Consider the following 20,956-nt stretch of genomic DNA (forward strand, 5'->3'; position numbering starts at 1 on the left):
TAAATAGCAGGAACATAATATCTCATGAACTCATGACAAACAGCATTAAGAATTTGAATTCAAGGTTCTAGTTATGGGTCATAGTTAAGGGTCAACCACCAAAGTGTTTTAGTGATTAAAAATAAGAGCAAGTAAAGGTTTTTAAACTCATTTTTTTCTAATTATAAAAATACATTGCCCAAGGAAAAATCCATTCAGCAAATGTACAACAATGCTTAACACACACATTTGAATTCTGAAACTAACTTTTTAAATCAGTTTCTCTTCCAGCATAATTAGCAGTTTCTTAATTTCATCATAAAACACAAGCACTAAAGCACCACCAGTGCCACGCAAGATATTTGAAAAGGCTCCTCTGAAGAAAGCACCGAATCCCTCATTCCTATAGATCTTTGTGAAACAGTCAAATGTCCCACTGTATTGTCTAATCGCTTCACCGCTCTGTGGTTTAAAAAAAAGATAGGATTCAAATTCACAGTATATTCTTTAGTATCACAATCTGCCTATTATATATATTTACGTGGAGCACACATTTCATCTATAACTTTTTATGAATACATTCAGTAGGTGTTGTTGAGATATTTACAATGCGAAAGATGCTACATTGTAACATGCAACAGCTGCTATTTTACATCAAGGGTACATCACCCTTTGCACAATTTAGCTTCTTAAATTCCCATAAGATTAATTTTTTAGATGCCATTTTTCTCCTCAGTGACTGGAACTTCTAAATGGAAAATAAGGGTTTAACAAATTTGAGGAAAAAAATTACTAAATTTGTCCATTGAATTGTCTTCTAATATTTTTAATTCAAGTTTTACTCAAGGCCTTAGACTCTTCCAAAAACCTTGGTTTAGACTTGATTTTTTTGCTCACATGACTGAGATAAATTTGGATTATGCAGTGTGATTATGAATCTATATTTCCAGGCTGGATCAGTACTGTTCATTCAGCTCTTATAGCAATGTATTTCCTTTTAGCACACAGCATTCTCTACTTATTTCTCAAGATTATTTGAAAACAAGAGGACACATTGCAAAAGCTTTACCAAGGTAACATTCACACTAAATATAAAAAGAGATAGGTTGTACATTTATGTGAAAGAGAAAGTGTTCTGATTATATAATTCTGTATTTAAAAAAAAACATATTAAATTTAAACTGAGGGGGTGAGTTAAGTGCTTTCTTCAATTAAAATGCTTCAATTTTCAAAATAAATCACTGGTTCAATTTTGATGCCAACTAATTAGCCCCACCAGATAGTTGGTAAAGGTCAAACAGTAACCATGTATATCTGCGCAATAGATTCAAATCCCTCATAGCCAAGAGACAAAGAGGGAAAGACATAAACAAAGGACAGGTATTTTTGTTCCTCATACAGGTTTGTTTTTTTAAGAAAGAGAGTTGAATTTTGAGAGCCAGCAAACTCTTCGAAGAAAAAAGATGGGAAGACAAGGTAGGGAAATTGGTTGAGCAGGCCACAGCCTCTTGCTACTCTCCCTTGGAGAAAGCAGTTGGGAAGGTTTAGAGTGAGGGAAGAAGCAGTGAAGCAAGGGGAGGATACAAGCACTGAGTGGACTGTTCAAGAAGAGGGGATGGAAGGGGAACAGGTAGTGGAAAGGTGAAGGGATAAGGAACACAATGGGAATTATGAATGTTTGGGGTAGGTGGAAGGAAGCCTCAGAGGGTCACATTTTCCTTCCAACTCCCATCCCAGCAGCAACTGGTGGATGCTCTCATCACACCATACTATTCCACCTTTCTTCTCCGAAAGGAAAGGGAAAGAGAATAGCATAAGGAGATGACAAAACCAGGGCCCATCTAGTTTGCCTGCCACCACCTGGCAGTCACATGATACAATAACAATGCAGTTGACTAAAAACAGATAAGCGCTGAAAATACTCTGCAGGTCTGGCAGCATTTGAGGAGAGAGAAATTCGAGTGGAAAATTACTCTTGGAATATTTCCAGCACTTTCCGTTTTTATTTCAGATTTGCAGTATAACTATCAACTTCCTGGGAGTTACCATTGACCAGGAACTTAACTGGACTAGCCATATGAATACTGTAGTTACAAGGGTAGGTCAGAGGCTGGGAATTCTGCAGTGAGTAACTCATCTTCCTATTCTGCAGAGCTTGTTCACCATCTACAAAGCACAAGTCAGGAGTGTGATGAAATACTCTCCACTTAACTGGATAAGTGCAACTCCAACAACACTCAAAAAGTTTGACAGCCCATCCACCACCTTAAACATTCACTCCCTCTATCACCGACACTCAGTGGCAGCAGTGTGTACTATATACAAGATGCACTTCAGCAATTCACCAAGACTCCTTTGACAGCACCTTCCAAACACGCGAACTAACATCTAGAAGGACAAAAGCAGCGGACACACGGGAACACCACCACCTGCAAGTCACACACCATCTTGGCTTGGAATTATATCGCCATTCCTTCAATTTTGTTGGATCAAAATCCTGGAACTCCCTAACAGCACTGTGGATGTACCTACAACACTTGGACTGCAGTTGTTCAAGAAGGTGGCTCACTACTAACTTCTCAAGGGCAGTTAGGGATGTCCACTTCCAGTGGAAGAATAAAAATTCATGGGAATCATTCAATATTGATTAGTTTACAACAGACCCAGACATAAGAAGCAGAAGCTCAGTGGTGAAAAGTTTTGGGAGACTTTAGTCCAAAGTTTGTTCCTTTCAAGCATACTACATCTGTCATGTCCCAAATTACTCATATATTGTGTCACACAATATTTTTTGAAATAAATCTAATTTGCATTTGAATGAATCAACAATACCTGTTTTTACCATCTCTCCAAGGAGCCTGTTCCACAGGTTAACCACTTGCTTACTGAAATTTTATTTCTGCACATTGGGTTATAAGCTAATCTTTCCAACTGCATTAGCATGCTTGTTACCCCTTCTGTATCATTTTAATAGGGGGAGATGATGGCATAGTGGTATTGTAATTGGTGCTAGTAACCCAGAGATCCAGGGTAATGCTCTAGGAGCTTGGGTTTGAATCCCACCACAGCAGATGGTGGAATCTGAATTCAATAAAAATCTGGATGACCATAAAACCATTGTCAATTGCTGTAAAAACCCATCTGGTTCACTAATGTCCTTTGGGAAAGGAAATCTGCTGTCCTTACCTGGTCTGGCCTACATGTGGCTCTTGATTCTTAAATGCCTGGGACCTACAGTGGTTCAAGAAGGTGGCTCAACCCCACCTTCTTGGTGAAGGCAGTTTGGGTTTGTGACTCTGTGCTTCCAACGTGGGAGCAAAAATTTATAAACACCATCACACTAGCCACATCTAAAGATTAAAAAAAAGTTGATATATATCCTCTTCACATTGCAAACAACCAGAATCGTGCACAGTATTCTAAGTATGGGGCAGAATTTTATGGCTGACGTGCGAGTGGCGGAGCCCGCACATCAGCACTTAAAATGTCGCGTGCGTGCCCCAATGTCAACGCGCGGTATTGCGATATTTAGGTGGGCGTGTGCGCGCTATGAAGCACAACACGCGCCCTCCGTTAATTGAAGGCCTTGTTAAGGCCCTTAACTCGGCAATTGAAGCCGATTTTGAGAAGCCCGTGCGATCTTTGGCTCGACGCACGGGCCCAACAGGCAGGCAGGTAACCGATTTTTTAACAAACCTCATCCACGGGTGGGATATGTGGGCTCAGAGGGGTTGTTTATGCTTTTTCTAAGTATTTAAGGCAGAAAGTGTTTTAAACTTGCCTGTGTGATTGTTAGCAGTTCAGATTGATTTCTAATAGCTTTCTCTGTACTTTGAAGCTTCAGCTCAGCACTCTGCAGACAGTAATCTTTATTGTGCCTGCAGCTTTCTGGAGGCCTTCATTTAGCCTAGGTATGGGTTCTGACATCTCCACTGGAGGCAGCTCCTGTGAGGGAGGGAGGGATAGAATAAGGAGGAGGACAGGAGTGCACAATCAGCCTCCAGGGGAGCCACCTTTGGGAGGCCAAGCGCAGGCACAAGGGGCACAGGGCCAAGAGGTTGTCCAAGGTGGAAGGGGCCGCAGAAAACCTGCTGCCAGGGTGTACAGGCAGCGAAGCAGCTACCACAATATGACTGAGGTGCAGTGCCGAAGGAGGCTCCGTCTGTCAAGGGAGACAGTCAACTATATCTGCCAGATGATTGGCCCTGAGATCTCCCCTAACTGTGTGGGTGGACACCCCATGCCAGGGGCTCTGAAGGTCACAGTTGCCCTCCACTTCTATGCATCTGGCTCCTTCCACGGCTCGGTGGGTGATCTTTGCAGTGTCTCCCAATCAGCTGTCCACACTTGTGTCAAGCAGGTTACAGATGCTCTGTTCAGATGGGCATTGACCTTCATCCACTTCCGCTGTGACCAGGCAAGTCAGATACAGCGAGCCAGAGGCTTCGAGGCCATTGCTGACTTCCCCCATGTCCAGGGTGCAATGGACTGCACACATGTGGCCATCAAGGCACCAGCAGGTGAGCCTGGTGCCTTTGTCAACAGGAAGGGCTTCCACTCCATGAACGTGCAGATAGTGTGAGATCACAGGATGCAGATTCTTCAAGTTTGTGCAAGGTACCCAGGCAGCTCCCACGACGCCTACATCCTCAGACACTCCCAGGTGGCGGCGCTCTTCAGTGCTCTGGCTCGGCTGGATGGCTGGCTGGTGGGTGATAAGGGCTATCCCCTCAGAAGGTGACTCATGACACCTCTCCGCCATCCAAGAACAGAAGCTGAGGAGCACTACAATAGGAACCACGGCGCCACAAGGGCTGTGGTGGAGACAGCCATCGGTCTTCTCAAGATGCGCTTCCGTTGCCTGGGGGGCGCACTCCAGTACCCCCCAGATCGCGTCTCTGATAGTGGTAGCATGCTGCGCTCTGCACAATCTTGCGCTGGAAAGGGGGGATGCAGTTGACGATGAAGACCTTGACGCAGTGGATGAGGCTGCACATGATGAATCCAGCAGTGGCTCAGAGGATGAGGAAGCACAGGGCAATGATGAGAGGCAGCACGCCAACCTGCTACTACACCAAGGAGGCAGGGACACCCAGGACACTTTAATTTAACGAACCTTCAGCTAGCTCCACACACATTGATCAGCAGGACCAGCATTGCCTGGCGCTTCCACATTGGGCACTTAGGTGCTACATCTTCCACCTCATCAGCAGCAACTAAGGTCTTAGTACAGAAACATCAATGTCCACTCAAACACTCATGAGATGTATGAGAAACATACAAATGCAGCACAAAGGAAACACCCTCAGCCATGGTCAGAAAAGTGGACTTTATTCCCACCAAAACAAACCACAAACATCACTCTGACATACATAATTATATATTCCCTAATCTAGGTCCAACACAAAATCACCAGTGGCAAACCCGTGGAGTGCCTAACGTGCGTTATGCTTATGTTTGCGGGTGCTATGTCTAGGTGCTGCCCCATCGCTTGGAGTGGCTTGTGAGACAGCCTGCTGACTCTGCTGTCCTGTTGGCCTCGATGACCTTGGCGGCCGTCCTCTGGCCTGTGGAGCCTGTGATGGCCCCGCCTGGGAGGGAGTGGCCAGTTCCAGAACTGGCACCTCCCCAGTTGTCGCAGCCTCAACGGATGCAGCGGTCACTGGCAGAGGGGTGGAGGAGCTGCTGCCCTCAGCCGGAGCGCCCTGAGAGGAGCTCGCAGTGACGCCAGGCAGCTGCTGCGCCGACGTGAGGTCACAATGGACTTCCCTGCTCACCGCAGATGGATGGGCACCGAGCGGTGACACATGGTGCCCAGAACATCTCCCACATTGCGAATGACCACCTGTGGCCATTAGCTCTGTGAGGGCTTGCAGGTCAGAGTGTAACCAATCAGAAGATTCTCAATCCGATTGAAGCCCCTCTCCATGACAGTCGCCAATCTCTCAATGGAGGAAGCCTGAAGCTCTGCCCTGAGGTTCATGCCTTCACTCTGCCTGGACTCCTCCAACACAGAGACCAACTGAAGCACACCCTCATGCAACCTTGCCAGATGCTCCCACGCACCCTGCCGCTTGTCCTGCAGCTGCTGCATGGCTGACATCTCCAGAGGCACATCATCACTGCCGGACTCAGCATGTGCCTGGTCCCTTGCAATCCTCCGGCTGCTGGCGCCATCGGCATTCTCTATCTGTGCCATCTCCTCCAGCGATTGTGAAGTGCCCTCTCCACTGTGCCCCGGGACACTAGCCGACGTCATAATCCCCATCGAAGTGTTTGTTGCTGCTCTGGTGCCTGGCTCGCTGAAAGGATGTGACACAAGTTGCAAGTCTTGGCCCTCAGGTGTGGATGGGGGGCTCTGGACGTGTTGGTGGTGACCATGCGGTGGTGATGCTGAAATTAACAACAAGGACAGTGCATTAGTTAGCGTTCAGTCAGTAACACCTTTCATCCCTTTCCCCCCCAGCCTCATAAGTCACTCACCCTTCAAGAACCGAAGGAGACGAACATTGGTGGGGTGGTAAATAGTCAAGAGGAGACCACAAACATTACACGCATATACATCAGGCCGGTCAGATGACCTAAGGAATGCCACATGGAATGTTATGTGGATAAGTGTTCGGTTAAGCACTTGGGCAAGACAAGCAAGGTACTGGAATACATGAGTAATGGTAGGACCGTGGGAAGTCACGACGATTACAGGGACCTTGCTGGGCAGACCCGTTAAGGTAGCAGAACAGGAACATAAGGCGTTTAACAAGGTCGAAGCCAGATTTGCCTTTATTAGCCGAGGAATAGAATGTAGGAAAAGGGAGGTCATGTTGCAAGTGCAGAAAACACTGTCGAGGCCACATCTACACCTCTGCGTTCAGTTGTGACCTGTGCTTCATGGGAGGGATGGCATTGGAGTGGGGAGAGTGCAGAGGTTCCTGACCTGGATGCATGCTGGCATGGAGAGTTGGAGTGATGAGGAAACATTGCATACACTTGCGACATTTGCCATGGAGCACATGAGATTGACAGGTCACATTATTGACCTTCATATCGTTACGAGGGGCATAGAAAGGGTGGACAGAAGGCAATATTTCCCCTTGGCGCAGGGATGACTAACGTGCTGGCATTTATTTAAGTTGAGTGCCATGAGGTTGACAGGTGAGGTGCTGAGGACCTTTTGGACAGAGTAATGTGAGACGCACTGGCTGAAAGGGTGGTGGAGGTACAAACCCTCCTAAGATGCAATAAGTCTTTGGATGTGCAGCAGCGATGCCATGGCATGTTAAGCCATGGGGATAGTGGTCACAAATGGGATTTGGCGACTTTGGAAGGTGCTAGAGACGCGCATCCTCAAGGGGCCGAGGGACCTTTGTGTATGACCCACACGTCTGACTGTATCAGTCTGTGAATGAGTAGTGTTGCTGCATTAACGATTACAGCAACCATCAGTGCTTTGGATGGTGGGGAGAGAGTGGATGGGACTGTGGCCCTCAAATACCTGGCCGCTGCACCCCAGCCTCACCGACACCTGCCAACCTGGCCGCCTGCCTCCTCCCTAGCTCCACGGTCTGCTCCTCATAAGTGGTGAGGTGCTGCAGCACGGCGTGCCCACCACCAGTCCGCTGCCGCTCCCGCATATCGCTCTCAGTTTTTGCCTGCAGAACACAGAAGAGCATTTATTAGGGCTGATCGCTCATGTACTCTGCACGTGCACGCCGCACCCAACCACAGTGGCCCGTCCACACTACTGGTGATAAGTCCCCAGAAGATAGTACAGCTGGTCTCAAACCCCTCCCCTAACGGACACCTTATACACATTCAGCGTCCATTACTTTGAATAACACACGGGTCTTAGCGCCCATGGCAACGAAGCGCAACTAGGTGCAGCGCCGAGGCCAGCAGATGGCTCTTGGCCACGACACCTTGAGGCTCCCCTTCCACCATCTCATCACCATCAATAAGACATGTATTGGAGTTCTGAGTATGTGTCTAGCTGCCTCCCCTGCAGGTTGTCCCCAGACTACTCAAATGCGACAAACACCAACATATGCTGCAGGGAGAAACCATCTTCTCCTCAACCACTAAGGCTGATGTAAGCATGGTCACTATCTGTTTGCCCACCCTGCGTGCGCCAAATGCCGTAACAACACTAAGACGTGGCGGGGAGGGGGGAAGAGCGGGCTCAAAGACTAAGGCTACCTGCTGGGTCAAATGGCCAAGGCTGACATGGTACTCACCCTTCCAGAGTGCAGTAAATCATTGAAACGCTTGTGGCACTGTGTTCCGGTGCACCGCACAGCATCATGATAGCTAACAGCCTCTGCCACCTCCTGCCTGGTGACGTGGGGGGCCCTCCTCCTCCCATCCTCCGGAAACAAGACATCCCTATGGTTGGACACCTCTTCGAGAACAGCAAGGCAGGCATCTGAGAACCGAGGGGCACAGTGGTCCCCCGCTGGCCTACCCTGCAGCCTGCTCCTCTCCTCCTCCTCTGCCCTCAAATCTTGTGCTGCCTGATGACTGGCCATGGTGAACAGCCTAAAGGAGGCTGCCCGGTCGCTCTTTATATAGACTGCCGGTTCCCCATTGGAACTGGCGGTCTGAACACGCCTGCTGCCGATTTAATTTTCCCGAAAAACACGGGAGTCGGAACCCTGCTGGGCGGGCCTTAATTGGTCCACCCGCGCAAAATGGCAGTGTGGCCTGTTTCAGCGGCAGGGATCGGCTGTCCACCCGCCACCGAGGCGGTCGGGCCCGTTAAGTGCAAAATTCAGCCCATTATTTTAACAAAAACACTCATTCATAAAACTCATTTATTACATTTAATTCCTTCAACTACATTATCCTTTCTAACATCAAACATTTCATTCAATTGCATAATCCCTTGTAAAAACATTGGAAATTTTAGTCCGACTTCAAAGAGTCTATGACCACTTGGAGCTGTCAATAAATCTGTGCAATGGCAGGCACTGACTGTAGTAATGTCAGATTGTGAAATCGATCATGCAGCACCAATTGTTATGTCGACAGAGTGAAATAGCAAGTAATCCTTTTTTTAAAAAATGCTCCAGACAGTATTTTCAAGCAATTAAAGGGCAAGAGTTTTAAATGCCTTGACAGCTCTCTTTGACAGTTCATCTTGGCACTTCTGACAGTTGTTTTTGACAGTTCCAATGAGCTTCACATTTCCGGTGAGTTTATGCACTCTTTATGCACTTCATCCCTACTTTCAGCAACCCCAAAATATACCTGACCTCCCCCAAAGGAGTCCTAGGGCGATATCCAAAAGGGTATCCTGGCTATCATAATGAATCCACAAAGTTCAGGCCTGCTCCTACCAGGTCTGAGCTGCGCACATTGGGTTTCAGACCTTCTTACACCAAAATGGCATGACCGGAGGCAGCTGCTGATTCTTATGGGCAGCCATCTCCGTGATCCCCACATGCGCAAATCCTGACCTGGACCTATTTTTGCTCCTGTGAAAATGTTAAGTGCAATGTTTATGGACGAGACTTCTCGATTCAGGCCTCTTCCGCCATTTTCGCTACAACAGAAGGACATTGGAGAAGAATAGGACAATATCTTGACCAGGATGATGTTCACCTTTGTTTGTACATGCAGCAATCTGTTCGATGATCCAAGGGTCATAAACTACCCAAAGTTGAAACTCAAGTCAGCACTGGACAATGTGCTAGTTAATGACAAAGATACTTGTTTGTGAAAAATTGTATAAAAAAGGGATACAAAGCTTAACTCAGTTAGAAACTTTACCTATCTTCAAGGAGAGGTGCCATGAACACCTTGAATAGACAATCAGTAATGATTTCTGGGAAGTTTTCTTGACTCAGACTGTATAAACACGTATATACAGTCATGTTGTCATGACTGTTTCAAAATAATAAATGAAGTTATCTATTAGACATACTACTGTATCTAGCTTTCACATATCTGTTAAAAAGAGGGTAATAATTATCCGAACAAACTTTTCTCCTGACCCACAATACATACCCAGGTCTGTCCTGACAGGAAAGCCATCAATTCTCTCCTGCTGAGGCTGGGTTTTGGTGCCATGGGACCCGATTGGATTGGAATTGGAACCTGGTCAACATATTTAAAGGAGGGCCCTGCACCCTTCCTGCAATGTTCCACTCACTTGGTTCAAAAGAGGTTAACATCAGGATATGGTGGGAAAGCAGGGTGAGCAGACAGAGTAGGTGACTGCCCTCTTTTTAACTATTCCCTGGCCTGGTTTCAGCCTGACATGTGGAGTTAAAATTGGGCCCTGTGTATTTTATTGTTCTAATTTGACTTACGTAGGAACATACAAATTAGGAGCAGGAGTAGGCCACTTGGCCCCTCAAGCCTGCTCCGCCATTCAATAAGGTCATGACTGATCTGATTTTAACCTCAACCCCACATTCCAGCCTACCCCCAATAACCTTTCACCCCCTTGTTAATCAAGAATCTATCTAGCTCTCCTTAAAAATATTCAAAGACTCTCTTCCTGAAAAGACGGTGGAAGCAGACTTCCAAAGACTCTCAACTCTCAGAGAAAAAAATTCTCATCTCTGTCTTAAATTAGGGGCGACCCTTTATTTTTAAACAGTAACCCCTAGTTCTAGATTCTCCCACAAGAGGAAACATCCTCTCCACATCCACCCTGTCAAGACCCCTAAGTACCTTAAAGGTTTCAATCAAGTTGCCTCTAACTCTTCTAAATTTCAGTGGATACAGGCCTAACCTATCCAACCTTTCCTCATAAGACAACCCACCCATTCCTGGTATTAGTCTAGTAAACCTTCTCTGAACTGCTTCTAACGCATTTACAGCTTTCTTTAAATAAGGAAACCAGTACTGTACACAATACTCCAGATGTGGTCTCACCAGTGCCCTGTACAACTGAAGCGTAACCTCCCTACTTTTGTAATCAATTCCCCTCACAATAAATGATAACATTCTATTAGCCTTCCTATTACTTGCTGTACCTGCATACTAGCCTTTTGTGATTCATGCGGTAGGACACCCAGATCCCTCTGAATCTCAGAGCTCTGCAATTTCTCACCATTTAGATAAGCTTTTTTATTCTTCCTGCCAAAATGGACAATTTCACATTTGCCCACATGTACTCCATTTGCCAGATCTTTGCCTCACTTAACCTATGTCCTTTTGTAGCCTCCTTATGTCCTTGATGGAAGCCGTTTTGACAGATGTGCAATGGGTGTATGCATAGTTGAAGGACTGTTTAATGCGAAGGTGGAAGAAGGTGTTCTGATGGTGGGAGTGTCTGAAGGATTTTATTTATGTTTTGGTTTGTCATTCAGCAGTGGCTGAGCCTTTGTGCTATTAGGGTCTCCCAGACACCGATGTACACAGCTGGTCAGGCCTATTATCAGGACAAACCCATCAGAGGTGGCAGTGGCACCATGGAATACAGTTGCGATTGAGTATCCCTAGAAGTTCTCAACATTGGCTCTGACCCATGAAATCTCATGGTATCAGGTCAGACATGGGCAAGGGTCCCTCCTGCTGATTACCACATATCCTTCATGTTGAACAGCACCTGGAAGCAGCACTGAGGGTAGTAAGATTATCTCTCATCTCCTCCTCTCTCCCTTAGGCCTTTCCATCCTCTCATTTTTTTCAACTTCAATATTCCCCTTTCTACTTTTCTTTCTCTTCTAGTTTTGACCTCCCCCTTCCCTTTAACTCCTCTCTTCTGCTTCCTTAAACTTTTCTCTCCTGTGAGGGAGGGGAAAAGAAGCTGGAGGGTGTGAAGCAGCAAGTAAAGCTGCTCCAGTAGCAGGGAAAATTCAGTCTTTTTTTTCATTCTTTCATGGGGTGTGGGCGTCTCTGGCAAGGTATTGCTCATCCCTAATTGTACTCGAGAAGGTGGTGGTGAGCCACCTTCTTGAAATGCTACAGATCATGTGGTGTAGGTACATTCACAGTACTGTTAGAGTGTTCCAGGGAATGGTCAGCTCCAGCGTAGAGAATCTAATCATCTCCCTTTGACATTCAATGGCATTACCATTGCTGAATCTCCCAGTATCAGCATCGTGGGGGTTACCATTGACCAGAAAATGAATTGGACCAGCCATATAAATACTGCAGCTACAAGAGCAGGTCAGGGGCTGGAAATTCTGGAGCAAATAACTCACTGCCTAACTCCCCAAAGCTTGACCTAATGACAGTTAAGGAATGGCAATATGGCTCCAAGTCAGGATGGTGTGTGGCTTGGAGGGAACTTGCAGGTGGTGTTGTTCCCATACATCTGCTGCTATTGTCCTTCTAGGGGGTAGAGGCTGTGGGTTTGGAAGGTGTTGAAGGAGCCTTACTGAGTTGCTGGAGTGCATCTTGTAGATGGTACACAATGCTGCCACAGCACGTCAGTGGTGGAGGGAGTGAATATTTAAGGTGGTGGATGCAGTGCCAATCAAGAAGGCTGCTTTGTCTTGGTTGGTGTTGAGCTTCTTGAGCGTTGTTGGCCCAAGCCAGAATGTGGCCAGGTCTTGCTGCATAAGAACACAGACTGCTTCAGTATCAGAGTCACAAATGGTGCTGAACGTTGTGCAATCAATCAGCAGCGAACATCCCCTCTTCAGACCTTATGATGGAGGGAAGCTCATTGATGAAGCAGCTAAATATGGCTGGGCCTAGGACACTACTCCGAGGAACTCCGCAACAATGTCCTGGGACTGAGATAATTGACCTGCAACAATCACAACCATCTGGATAAAAGCAAAATACTGCAGATGCTGGAAATCTGAAATAAAAACAGAAAATGCTGGAAAAAACAGCAGGTCTGGCAGCATCTGTGGAGAGAGAAACAGGGTTAACATTTCGAGCCCATATGGATATGGTCCATATCTCCACAGATGCTGCCAGAGCTGCTGAGTTTTTCCAGCATTTTCTGTTTTTATTAACCACAACCATCTTCCTTTTAACTAGGTATGGCTCCAATCAGTAGAGAATTTTCCCCGATTCCCACTGAATTCAGTTTTGCTTGCACTCCTTGATGCCACACTCGGACATATGCTGTCTTGATGTCAAGGGCAGTCACCTTCATCTCACCCCAAGTTCATCTGTTTTGTCCATGCTTGGACCAAGACTATAATGAAGTCAGGAGCTGAGAGGCCCTGGCTGGAACCCAAATTGAATATCAGTGGAGCACGTTATTGCGAAGTAAGTGCTGCTTGTTGGCACTGTTGACAACCTGTTTATTCCCTAGATGATGATTGAGAGTGGACTGATGGGGTGGTAAACGGCTGTGCTGGATTTTTCCTGCTTTTTGTTGCCAGGCCATATGTGGGTAATTTTCTGCATTGCCAGATAGATAGATGCCAGCGTTGTAGCTGTACTAGAACAGCTCGGCCAAGGATGCAGCTCATTCTGAAGCATAAGTGTTCAGTACTACTGCTGGAATGTTGTCAAGCCCATAGCCTTTGCAGTATCCAGCACCGTCAGCTGTTTCTTGATATCATGTGGAATGAATTGAATTGGCTTAAGACTGGTATCTGTGATGCTGGGGACCTCAGGAGGAGGCCAAGATCCAGCACTCTGGCTGAAGATGGTTGCAAATGCTTCAGCCTTGTTTTTTTGCACTGTTTTGCCTGGCTCCCTCATCATTGAAGGTGGGGATATTTGTGGAGCCTCCTCCTCCAGTTAGTTCTTTACTTATATGCCACCATTCACGACTAGATATGGCAGGACTGCAAAGCTTAGATCTGATTCATTAGTTGTGGGATCAATTAGCTCTGTCTATCACATGCTGCTTACTCTGTTTGGCATGCAGGTAGTTGTGGCTTCACCAGGTTGACAACTCACTTTTAGGCATGCTTGCTGTTCTCGCACCAGGATCAATCCCCTGGCTTGATTAAGATCCCTCATAAAAGACTGTCAGCTAAAGCTGAAGCTTGTGGAATTGAACGCAAATTGTTGACCTAATTAGGAAATTGGCTAAAGCAGCAGGAGACAGAGAATAGGGGTTCAAATGGGAGGATGTGACTTGTGATGCGATGCAAGGATCTGTGTTGAGGCCTCAACTGTTCACCAATTTTATTAACAACTTAGATGTTAGGATTGAAAATCACCTTCAAATTTGCCAAAGCCAGGCAGCTTTGTAAAAAGTGGAAATGGAATTATAAAATTACAGAGATATTGATAGAATAAATGAATGGGCAGAACTGTGGCCAATGGATTTCAATGTTGGCAAATGTAAGGTCATGAGAACATAAGAAATAGAAGATGGAGATGGCTATTTGGTCCTTCGTGACTGCTCTCCCATTCAACAAGATCTTCTACCATAACTCCACCTTCCTGAACTATCCCCAAATCTATCAACCTCTGTCTTGAATATACTCAGCCACTTTTTAGATTTAAGAATATTAGAAGTGAGTGCTTTCTAAATGGCAAAGAGCTAGAAGTAGTGGAGGAGTTCAAAGACATTTGAGAATCCAGGTAATATCACTAACATGTTGTGAACAGGTACAGAAAATAATTAAAAAGGCTAATAGAATGCTGGCCTTTATATCTAAAGAATGAGAATACAAAGGAGTAGAAGTCATGCTACAGTTATGCAAAGCCCTGGTTAGACTACACCTGGAATACTGTATGCAGTTCTCAGCACCACATGTATCAAAGGGTATTTGGCCTTGGAGGGAATGCAGCATAGATTTACCAGACTCCAAGAGTTAAATTAGGAGGAGAGATTACACAAACTAGGACTGTATTCCCTGGAATTTAGAAGGTTAAGGGGTGATCTGGTCAAAGTTTTTAAGATACTAAGGGGAATTGCAAGGGCAGAGACAGAAAGAAGCTATTTCTGCTGGTTTGAGAGTTCAGGACAAGGAGGCATACTTAAAATTAGCGCTAAGCCTTCCTGGAGTGAAGATGTTAAACACTTCCAAATTCAAAGGATGGCAGAAATTTGGAACTCTCTTCTGCAAGAGGCAATTGATGCTCAATTATTAACTTTAAATCCAAGATCGGTAAGACTTTTGTTAACCAATGATATTAAGGGAGACTGCCCAAGGTGTAACGGAGTTAGGTTGCAGGTCAGTTACAATCTCAAAGAATGGTGCAAAAGGTTCGAAGGGTTAAAATGGTCTCCTCCTGTTCCCATATTCCTAGTTGACTGCTACTTCATGCCATAAAGTTGAGGTTGACCATTACCATTGTATTCTCTATTTTAGTTATTAGATCTGGCTGGCCAATTGTATCAAAGGAAGCAGTTTTTTTTCCAGCTGACCTCGATATGAATGCCTGACTGAGCTCCAAGAATGATTAATGTACTCAGCTTTGCAAGCAGTGGTTATACAGCTTGAAAGTAAAAACTTGGTTTGACTGACATCTCTAATACCTTGTAATGCTAATTTTTCTTTTATGTCGTTTGTATGTTTATTTACACAAGATTTAAGAGGTCTTAAGTGGATAAAAGCTTTTGAAATTGATACTATAAATGGCTGTAACTGATTGATTTATAAGAAGGCCAATGTATTTCAATGGGAATGTTGAATGCCTGTTTCTTTTTGTGGCTGGTAACTCGGTACTGGGTTTCCCCTGTGGTTCGTGACTCCTCTGAGAGGCTATGAACCATGTCTACTTACAGAAGGGGCTTGATGTTATGACATGGCAGATGATGTGTGCCAGGCGGATCAAAATGCGAGGGAAACTTGATCACGCGGTCACAACGATTTTGCAATTTGTATTTTATTTCGAGATGTGTGCCTTGAATTTAGTAGTAATAAGGCTAGCACAACATCAGAGGTTTTTAGATAACTAAATTAAACATTTACTAACAAAAGAAAAGATTTCAAGCACATACATATATCTACAAATTACTATAATAACTCCGGAAACCCCTAATTAATCTGGCTCCCAGTTACACCTCTGTTAAAGCAACAGTAAAAACAAATAGATTTAAACAGACCCAGGCAAAGCAACAAAATACCCTGGACAGTCAAAATTAGTTTTCTCAGCTTCGGTTCCTGTAAACAGCAACTTGATCATAGAGGCTGGAGGGTTTTCACACTTGTGTTAGATCTTTGAATGCCCTCTCCTCTGACACATAGGCCGGGATTTTCCGGACCCGTTGCAGGCGGGACCTGCCGCAGGCGAGGCGGCGCCCCAGCCAGAAGTCCATGGACTTGCGGCAGGACCGGGAGATTGCGGCAGTGGGCGGGTGCATAAAATCCCGCCAATAGCCTCATCTCCTTTATACATGTTTCTCCATTTGTAGTGCAAATTCCATCGTTCCAATAGGTCTTTGGAACTTTACTTTTCTCATAATTTCAATCTTTCATTGCTTATAGTTTAGTGTACGGTGTGAATGAGGACACAATTCAGAAGCGATTGTTATCCAAAGCAAATTTGGATTTAAAGAAGCCGCTAGAGGTTGCACTGGCAATGGAAAGTGAAGTTAGATTTGAAAACCATACAGGGCGCGCAAAATGGCACCGTCCTCCACATCGGGTGGGAAGCCCCAGCCAAAAAGGCCGTGAAAATGAGAGGCGGGAAAGAGCCCTGGCTTGCAGGAAAATGAGAAAAAACGACTCAGCAGGCAAAACACGGAGCGATATCAATAAAGGTGGAAATAAACAATCTTTTAACGATTGGCACTTTAAAAGGAATAGAATGTTTTTATTGTCATAAAAACGGTCACAATGAGAGTGTAAGGAAAGAGTCAAGCAAACTTCTAAATGAAATTAAAAAAACAGTGAGACCTACAATGTAGAAGAGCCTGAAGCAACAGATTCAGTTATTTATTTGTTGTATAACTTGAAGGTTGGAAGAACAGATCCAATCTATGTAACAGCGAAAGTGAATGGTAGACCTGTTCGAATGGAAGTAGACACAGGAGCTTCCACTACAGTAATTGGGGAACATACCTACAAATATCCGAGTATGGGGAACATCAATTAAATTTGGAAGAAACAACTGGTCAATTAAAAACATACACAGGTGAAGACATCCCAAGTCGAAGGCATCAAGTTCATTGGCTCCCATAATCTGTAAAGCTACCAGTGTTGGTATTGAGAGGCAGAGGACCAAGCCTCCTAGGGCGAAACTGGCTAGGGGAGATCAATCTTGAGGGACCACTGAGAGCGTTTCTGCTTTGGAAAAGGAGTGCGTAAAGACTCAACAACCTGAAGAATTGCAGGCTGTCTTAAGCCAAAGCATGGAAGAACAGCAGAAGTAACTCGAAAAGACCATGCTTAAGGACAGAGTTCGAGATGAGGAGAGTAACCTCCAAAAGCAAAAAGAAAACCTGCTGAAAGACCTTCACACACTGCAAGATTCCTTCAGGTCAAAGTTTGTACCACTGGAAAAGTATGAAGAAAAACGGAAAGAATTCAGCATCTCTCTAACCAAAACGAAGGATGGGTTGGCAGAGAAGACACATCGATGCTTAGTTTTGTTGTTACATTTCTTAGCTTCATCACCGGTATGTGCTCGACAGATCAGAGACTAGACAAGGAGGGACCAAGTCCTATCGCAAGTATGAGAACAAGTACTTCATGGTTGGTCACAAGAGCCTGACGAAATGAAACCATATTTTAACAGAAGGCATGAAATAACCAGCCAGGATGGTATCTTATTGTGGGGAGCACGAGTGATAGTACCTCCAAAGGGTAGAGAACCATTGCTAATTGAACTACACAGTGCACATCCAGGAATATCCCGAATTCAGATCAAAGCACGCAGCTACCTATGGTGGCCTGGGATGGATGGAGAAAGAGAGAGATTAATGAAGAATTGTGTGCAATGTCAGCAACTGCAAAAGTTACCTTCAACAGCTCAATTACACCCTTGGGAGTGGCCAGGAAGACCATGGGTGTGGTTGCACATGCAAGATCCTACATAGTCAATGTTTCTACTCATTGTTGATACCCACTCAAAATGGATGGACATATATGAGGTGAAATCACCCATGTCTTCTACTACAATTGAAGTTACATCAAAGTTTTGCCATTAACGGACTACCAGAAGTGGTTGCTTTTGGTAACGGCTCAGCATTTATGAGTGCTGAGTTTCAGCGGTTTATCAGCCTCAACGGTATCACTCATGTAAAAACTTCACCGTACCACTCTTCCTCAAATGGACTGGCCGAAAAGATAGTTCAAACATTCAAGGCTGGCATGAAGAAATTAACTGGAGATTCCAGTAGTTAGTAGTTGGAATAGTATAGAGATAGAGTTTGAAGTGTAAGCACATGTTTAGTTGCTGCTGAGTATCTTTGTAAATAAATAGTTTCTAACTATGAAGTGTCTGCTACTCAAATCTATCATTAGTACCAAATTGGCCACCCCTCACAACAAGCATGCAAACAGGATCCAACATACTGATGACTAGGATCCAACACTTCCCTTATATACAATTATTGAAATTAACAAGCAGTGTCTGGAAAATCAACTAAAGCCTGTCTCTGTATACAGAAGGATGCAGGAGGGATGTCCAAAAATGCACAGTGTTTCTAGTGAAATTATATCTTCACCACTTTCCAGTTGTAGATGGAAGCTGAATGTTATGATACAATATTCATTAATTCAAATGAGGATACAGTTTGTATTCTGCACAACTCACAACCCAAGAATTAACTTCAAATTCCAGTACAAACCTGCATCATCATGCGTCGTCTTACAGTATCAAAAGGATAAGACAGTATCCCAGAAAATGAGGTTACACCTTGAGCAATCATAAATGACACATAGACTGGAGTATTCTTCTGGTCAGGTAACACACCCTGTGGAAAATAGCAGAACAGTTTTTAATATTGCTTGCTAAAATTAGAGTAAATTTTCTTCTTCACTGCATGGGCAGAGCAGATTACTTTTCGGTGAAATCACTGGAATGAAAATTTGGTGAACTCTTTACCACTAATGCAGAGATGATGTAAAAAATACAGGGGTAAATTTTCAACAGCTGATGTTTTCATACAATTTTGCTTCAAATGTCAGACTTGCTCCGAGACCACTGCAAATATCCCCTTCGTTTAATATTACGGACCACTTGGGCAAACCTTTATCTACACTCACCTCAGTGGAGGGGTTCTACAGCGTGTATTCACTCCCTTTCAGCTTAAGCTCAAATCAAGAAGTTGGCAAAGTGGGGACTAGATCTATATTTATCTACTCCAATGAATTGAATATTATTCAACCTCTCTCCTTTTTCATGTTTTAAGTACTATACATTGGCACACATTACAGCATTTCAGAGAGATTGTCATGCTTTATGCGCTCACAGCAGGCAGTTGAACACCAATCAGTTGTTTTAAATAATGGTAAAAGGTGAGCACAACAGAACCAAGCAAAGCCATTTCTGATAAATGAAAGGTGTTGGTTGGTCCCAACTTCAGGTATCAGCTGTGGTTGAGCTGGTAGTGTTCTTGTCTCTCAGTCATAAGGTTGTGGGTTCAAGGCCTATTCCAGGACTTGAGCATAAAAATTAAGGCTTACATTCCAGTATAGTCCTGAGGGAATGCTATACTGTTGGAGTTCATCTTTCAGATGAATCATTAAACCAAGGTCCTGAATCCTGTAAAAGATCCCATGGCACCATTTTGAAGGTGAGCAGGAGATTTATCCCTAGTGTCTTGGCCAATATTTATCCCACAAGTCAGTATCATAGAAACATATTGCTGTTTATGAGAGCCTGCTGTGTGCAAATTGGCTGTTACATTTCCTACAACAGCGACTATACTCCAAAATTATCTGTATGGCTGTAAAGCGCTTTAGTTCATCCTATGATAGTGAAAAGCACTATATAAATACAGGTCTCTTTTTCTTTTGACTTCACAATATTGGCTCAAATTTGATCACTGGATTTAGCTGCCAATTAGGATTAACAAGACTGCACACAGCCCCTTAGTATCCAGTGAAAGTTATTGTGGTTTCCAATGAACCACAATTAGGAGAAAACAATCACGTTGTTCAATTACTGGGGAAAGATGAAGTGCTGCATGCTTTTCTTTCAATTTGCCTATGTACCTTCAATACAAGAACACAAGAAATAGGAGTAGACCATTCGGCCCATCGAACCCATTCTGCATTCAATACAACCATGGCTGATCTTAACTACACTTTCTCACCTGCTTGCCATAGCTCAATTACCTGAGACACCAAAAATCTGTCTATCCCAGACTTAAATGTATTTAATCATGGAACATCCACAACCCTCTTGGGTAAAGAATTCCAAAGATTCACAACTCTGAGTGAAGCAATTTCTCGTCATCTCAGTCCAAATGATTGGCCCCTTATCCTGAGATTGTGCCCCCGTGTTCTGGATCCCCCGACCAGCAGAAATAATCTCTCAGCATCTACCCTATCAAGCTCCTTCAGAATCTTGTACATTTCAATGAGATTGCCTCACATTCTTCTAAACTCCAGAGAATACAGGCCCAGTGTACTCAGCTTCTCATCACAGGGCAACTACCCCACCCCAAGGACTAATTTAGTGAATCTTCACTGCACCACCTCCAATGCAAGGAAATCCTTTCTCAAATATGAAGACCAAAACTGCACACTGTAGGCCAGATGTAGTCTCACCAAAACCCTGTACAATTGTAGCAAGACTTTTTTATTCTTGTACTCCAATCCTCTTTCAATAAAGGCCAACATGCCATTTGCCTTCCTCTAGACTGAAACAATCAAATTGGCAAGAGTGGTCTAGAAGATGAATTTGTAGAATGTTTCCATGACAGTTTTTTGTCCAAGCAATACGTTATGGAGCCAACTAGGGGCAAAACTATCTTAGATCTAGTATTTTGTATTGAATCAGAATTAATTAGTAACTTCATAGTAAAAGATCCACTGGGAAATAGTGATCGTAATACCAATGAATTCCATGTTAAGTTGGAGTGTGACATACTCCTATCACAAAGAAAAATCTTAAACTTAATATAAAATAGATTGTAAAAGCTTTTATAAATATGTAAAAAAGAGAGTAGCTAAAGTAAATGTTGGTCCTTAAAGCAGAAACAGAAGAA

General features: G+C 44.3%; 1 protein-coding gene across 4 annotated transcripts in view; it reads right to left on the reverse strand.

Moving 5' to 3' along the window:
• Nucleotides 1-231: 231 nt before the first annotated feature.
• Nucleotides 232-20,956, reverse strand: part of LOC144682278 (ADP/ATP translocase 4-like) — a 98,457-nt gene continuing 77,732 nt past the window's right edge. For all 4 annotated transcript variants that reach the window (XM_078544784.1, XM_078544923.1, XM_078544863.1 and 1 more), the window contains 2 exons: nt 18,590-18,715; nt 232-441 (listed from right to left, as the gene is read on the reverse strand). In XM_078544784.1, coding sequence (XP_078400910.1) covers nt 250-441; nt 18,590-18,715 — 318 coding nt within the window. In that variant the 3' untranslated portion in view covers nt 232-249. The remainder of the gene's footprint in view (nt 442-18,589; nt 18,716-20,956) is intronic.

The sequence above is a fragment of the Cetorhinus maximus genome, chromosome 1 (genome assembly GCF_964194155.1).
Source record: "Cetorhinus maximus chromosome 1, sCetMax3.hap1.1, whole genome shotgun sequence".
Taxonomy (NCBI): Eukaryota; Metazoa; Chordata; class Chondrichthyes; order Lamniformes; family Cetorhinidae; genus Cetorhinus; species Cetorhinus maximus.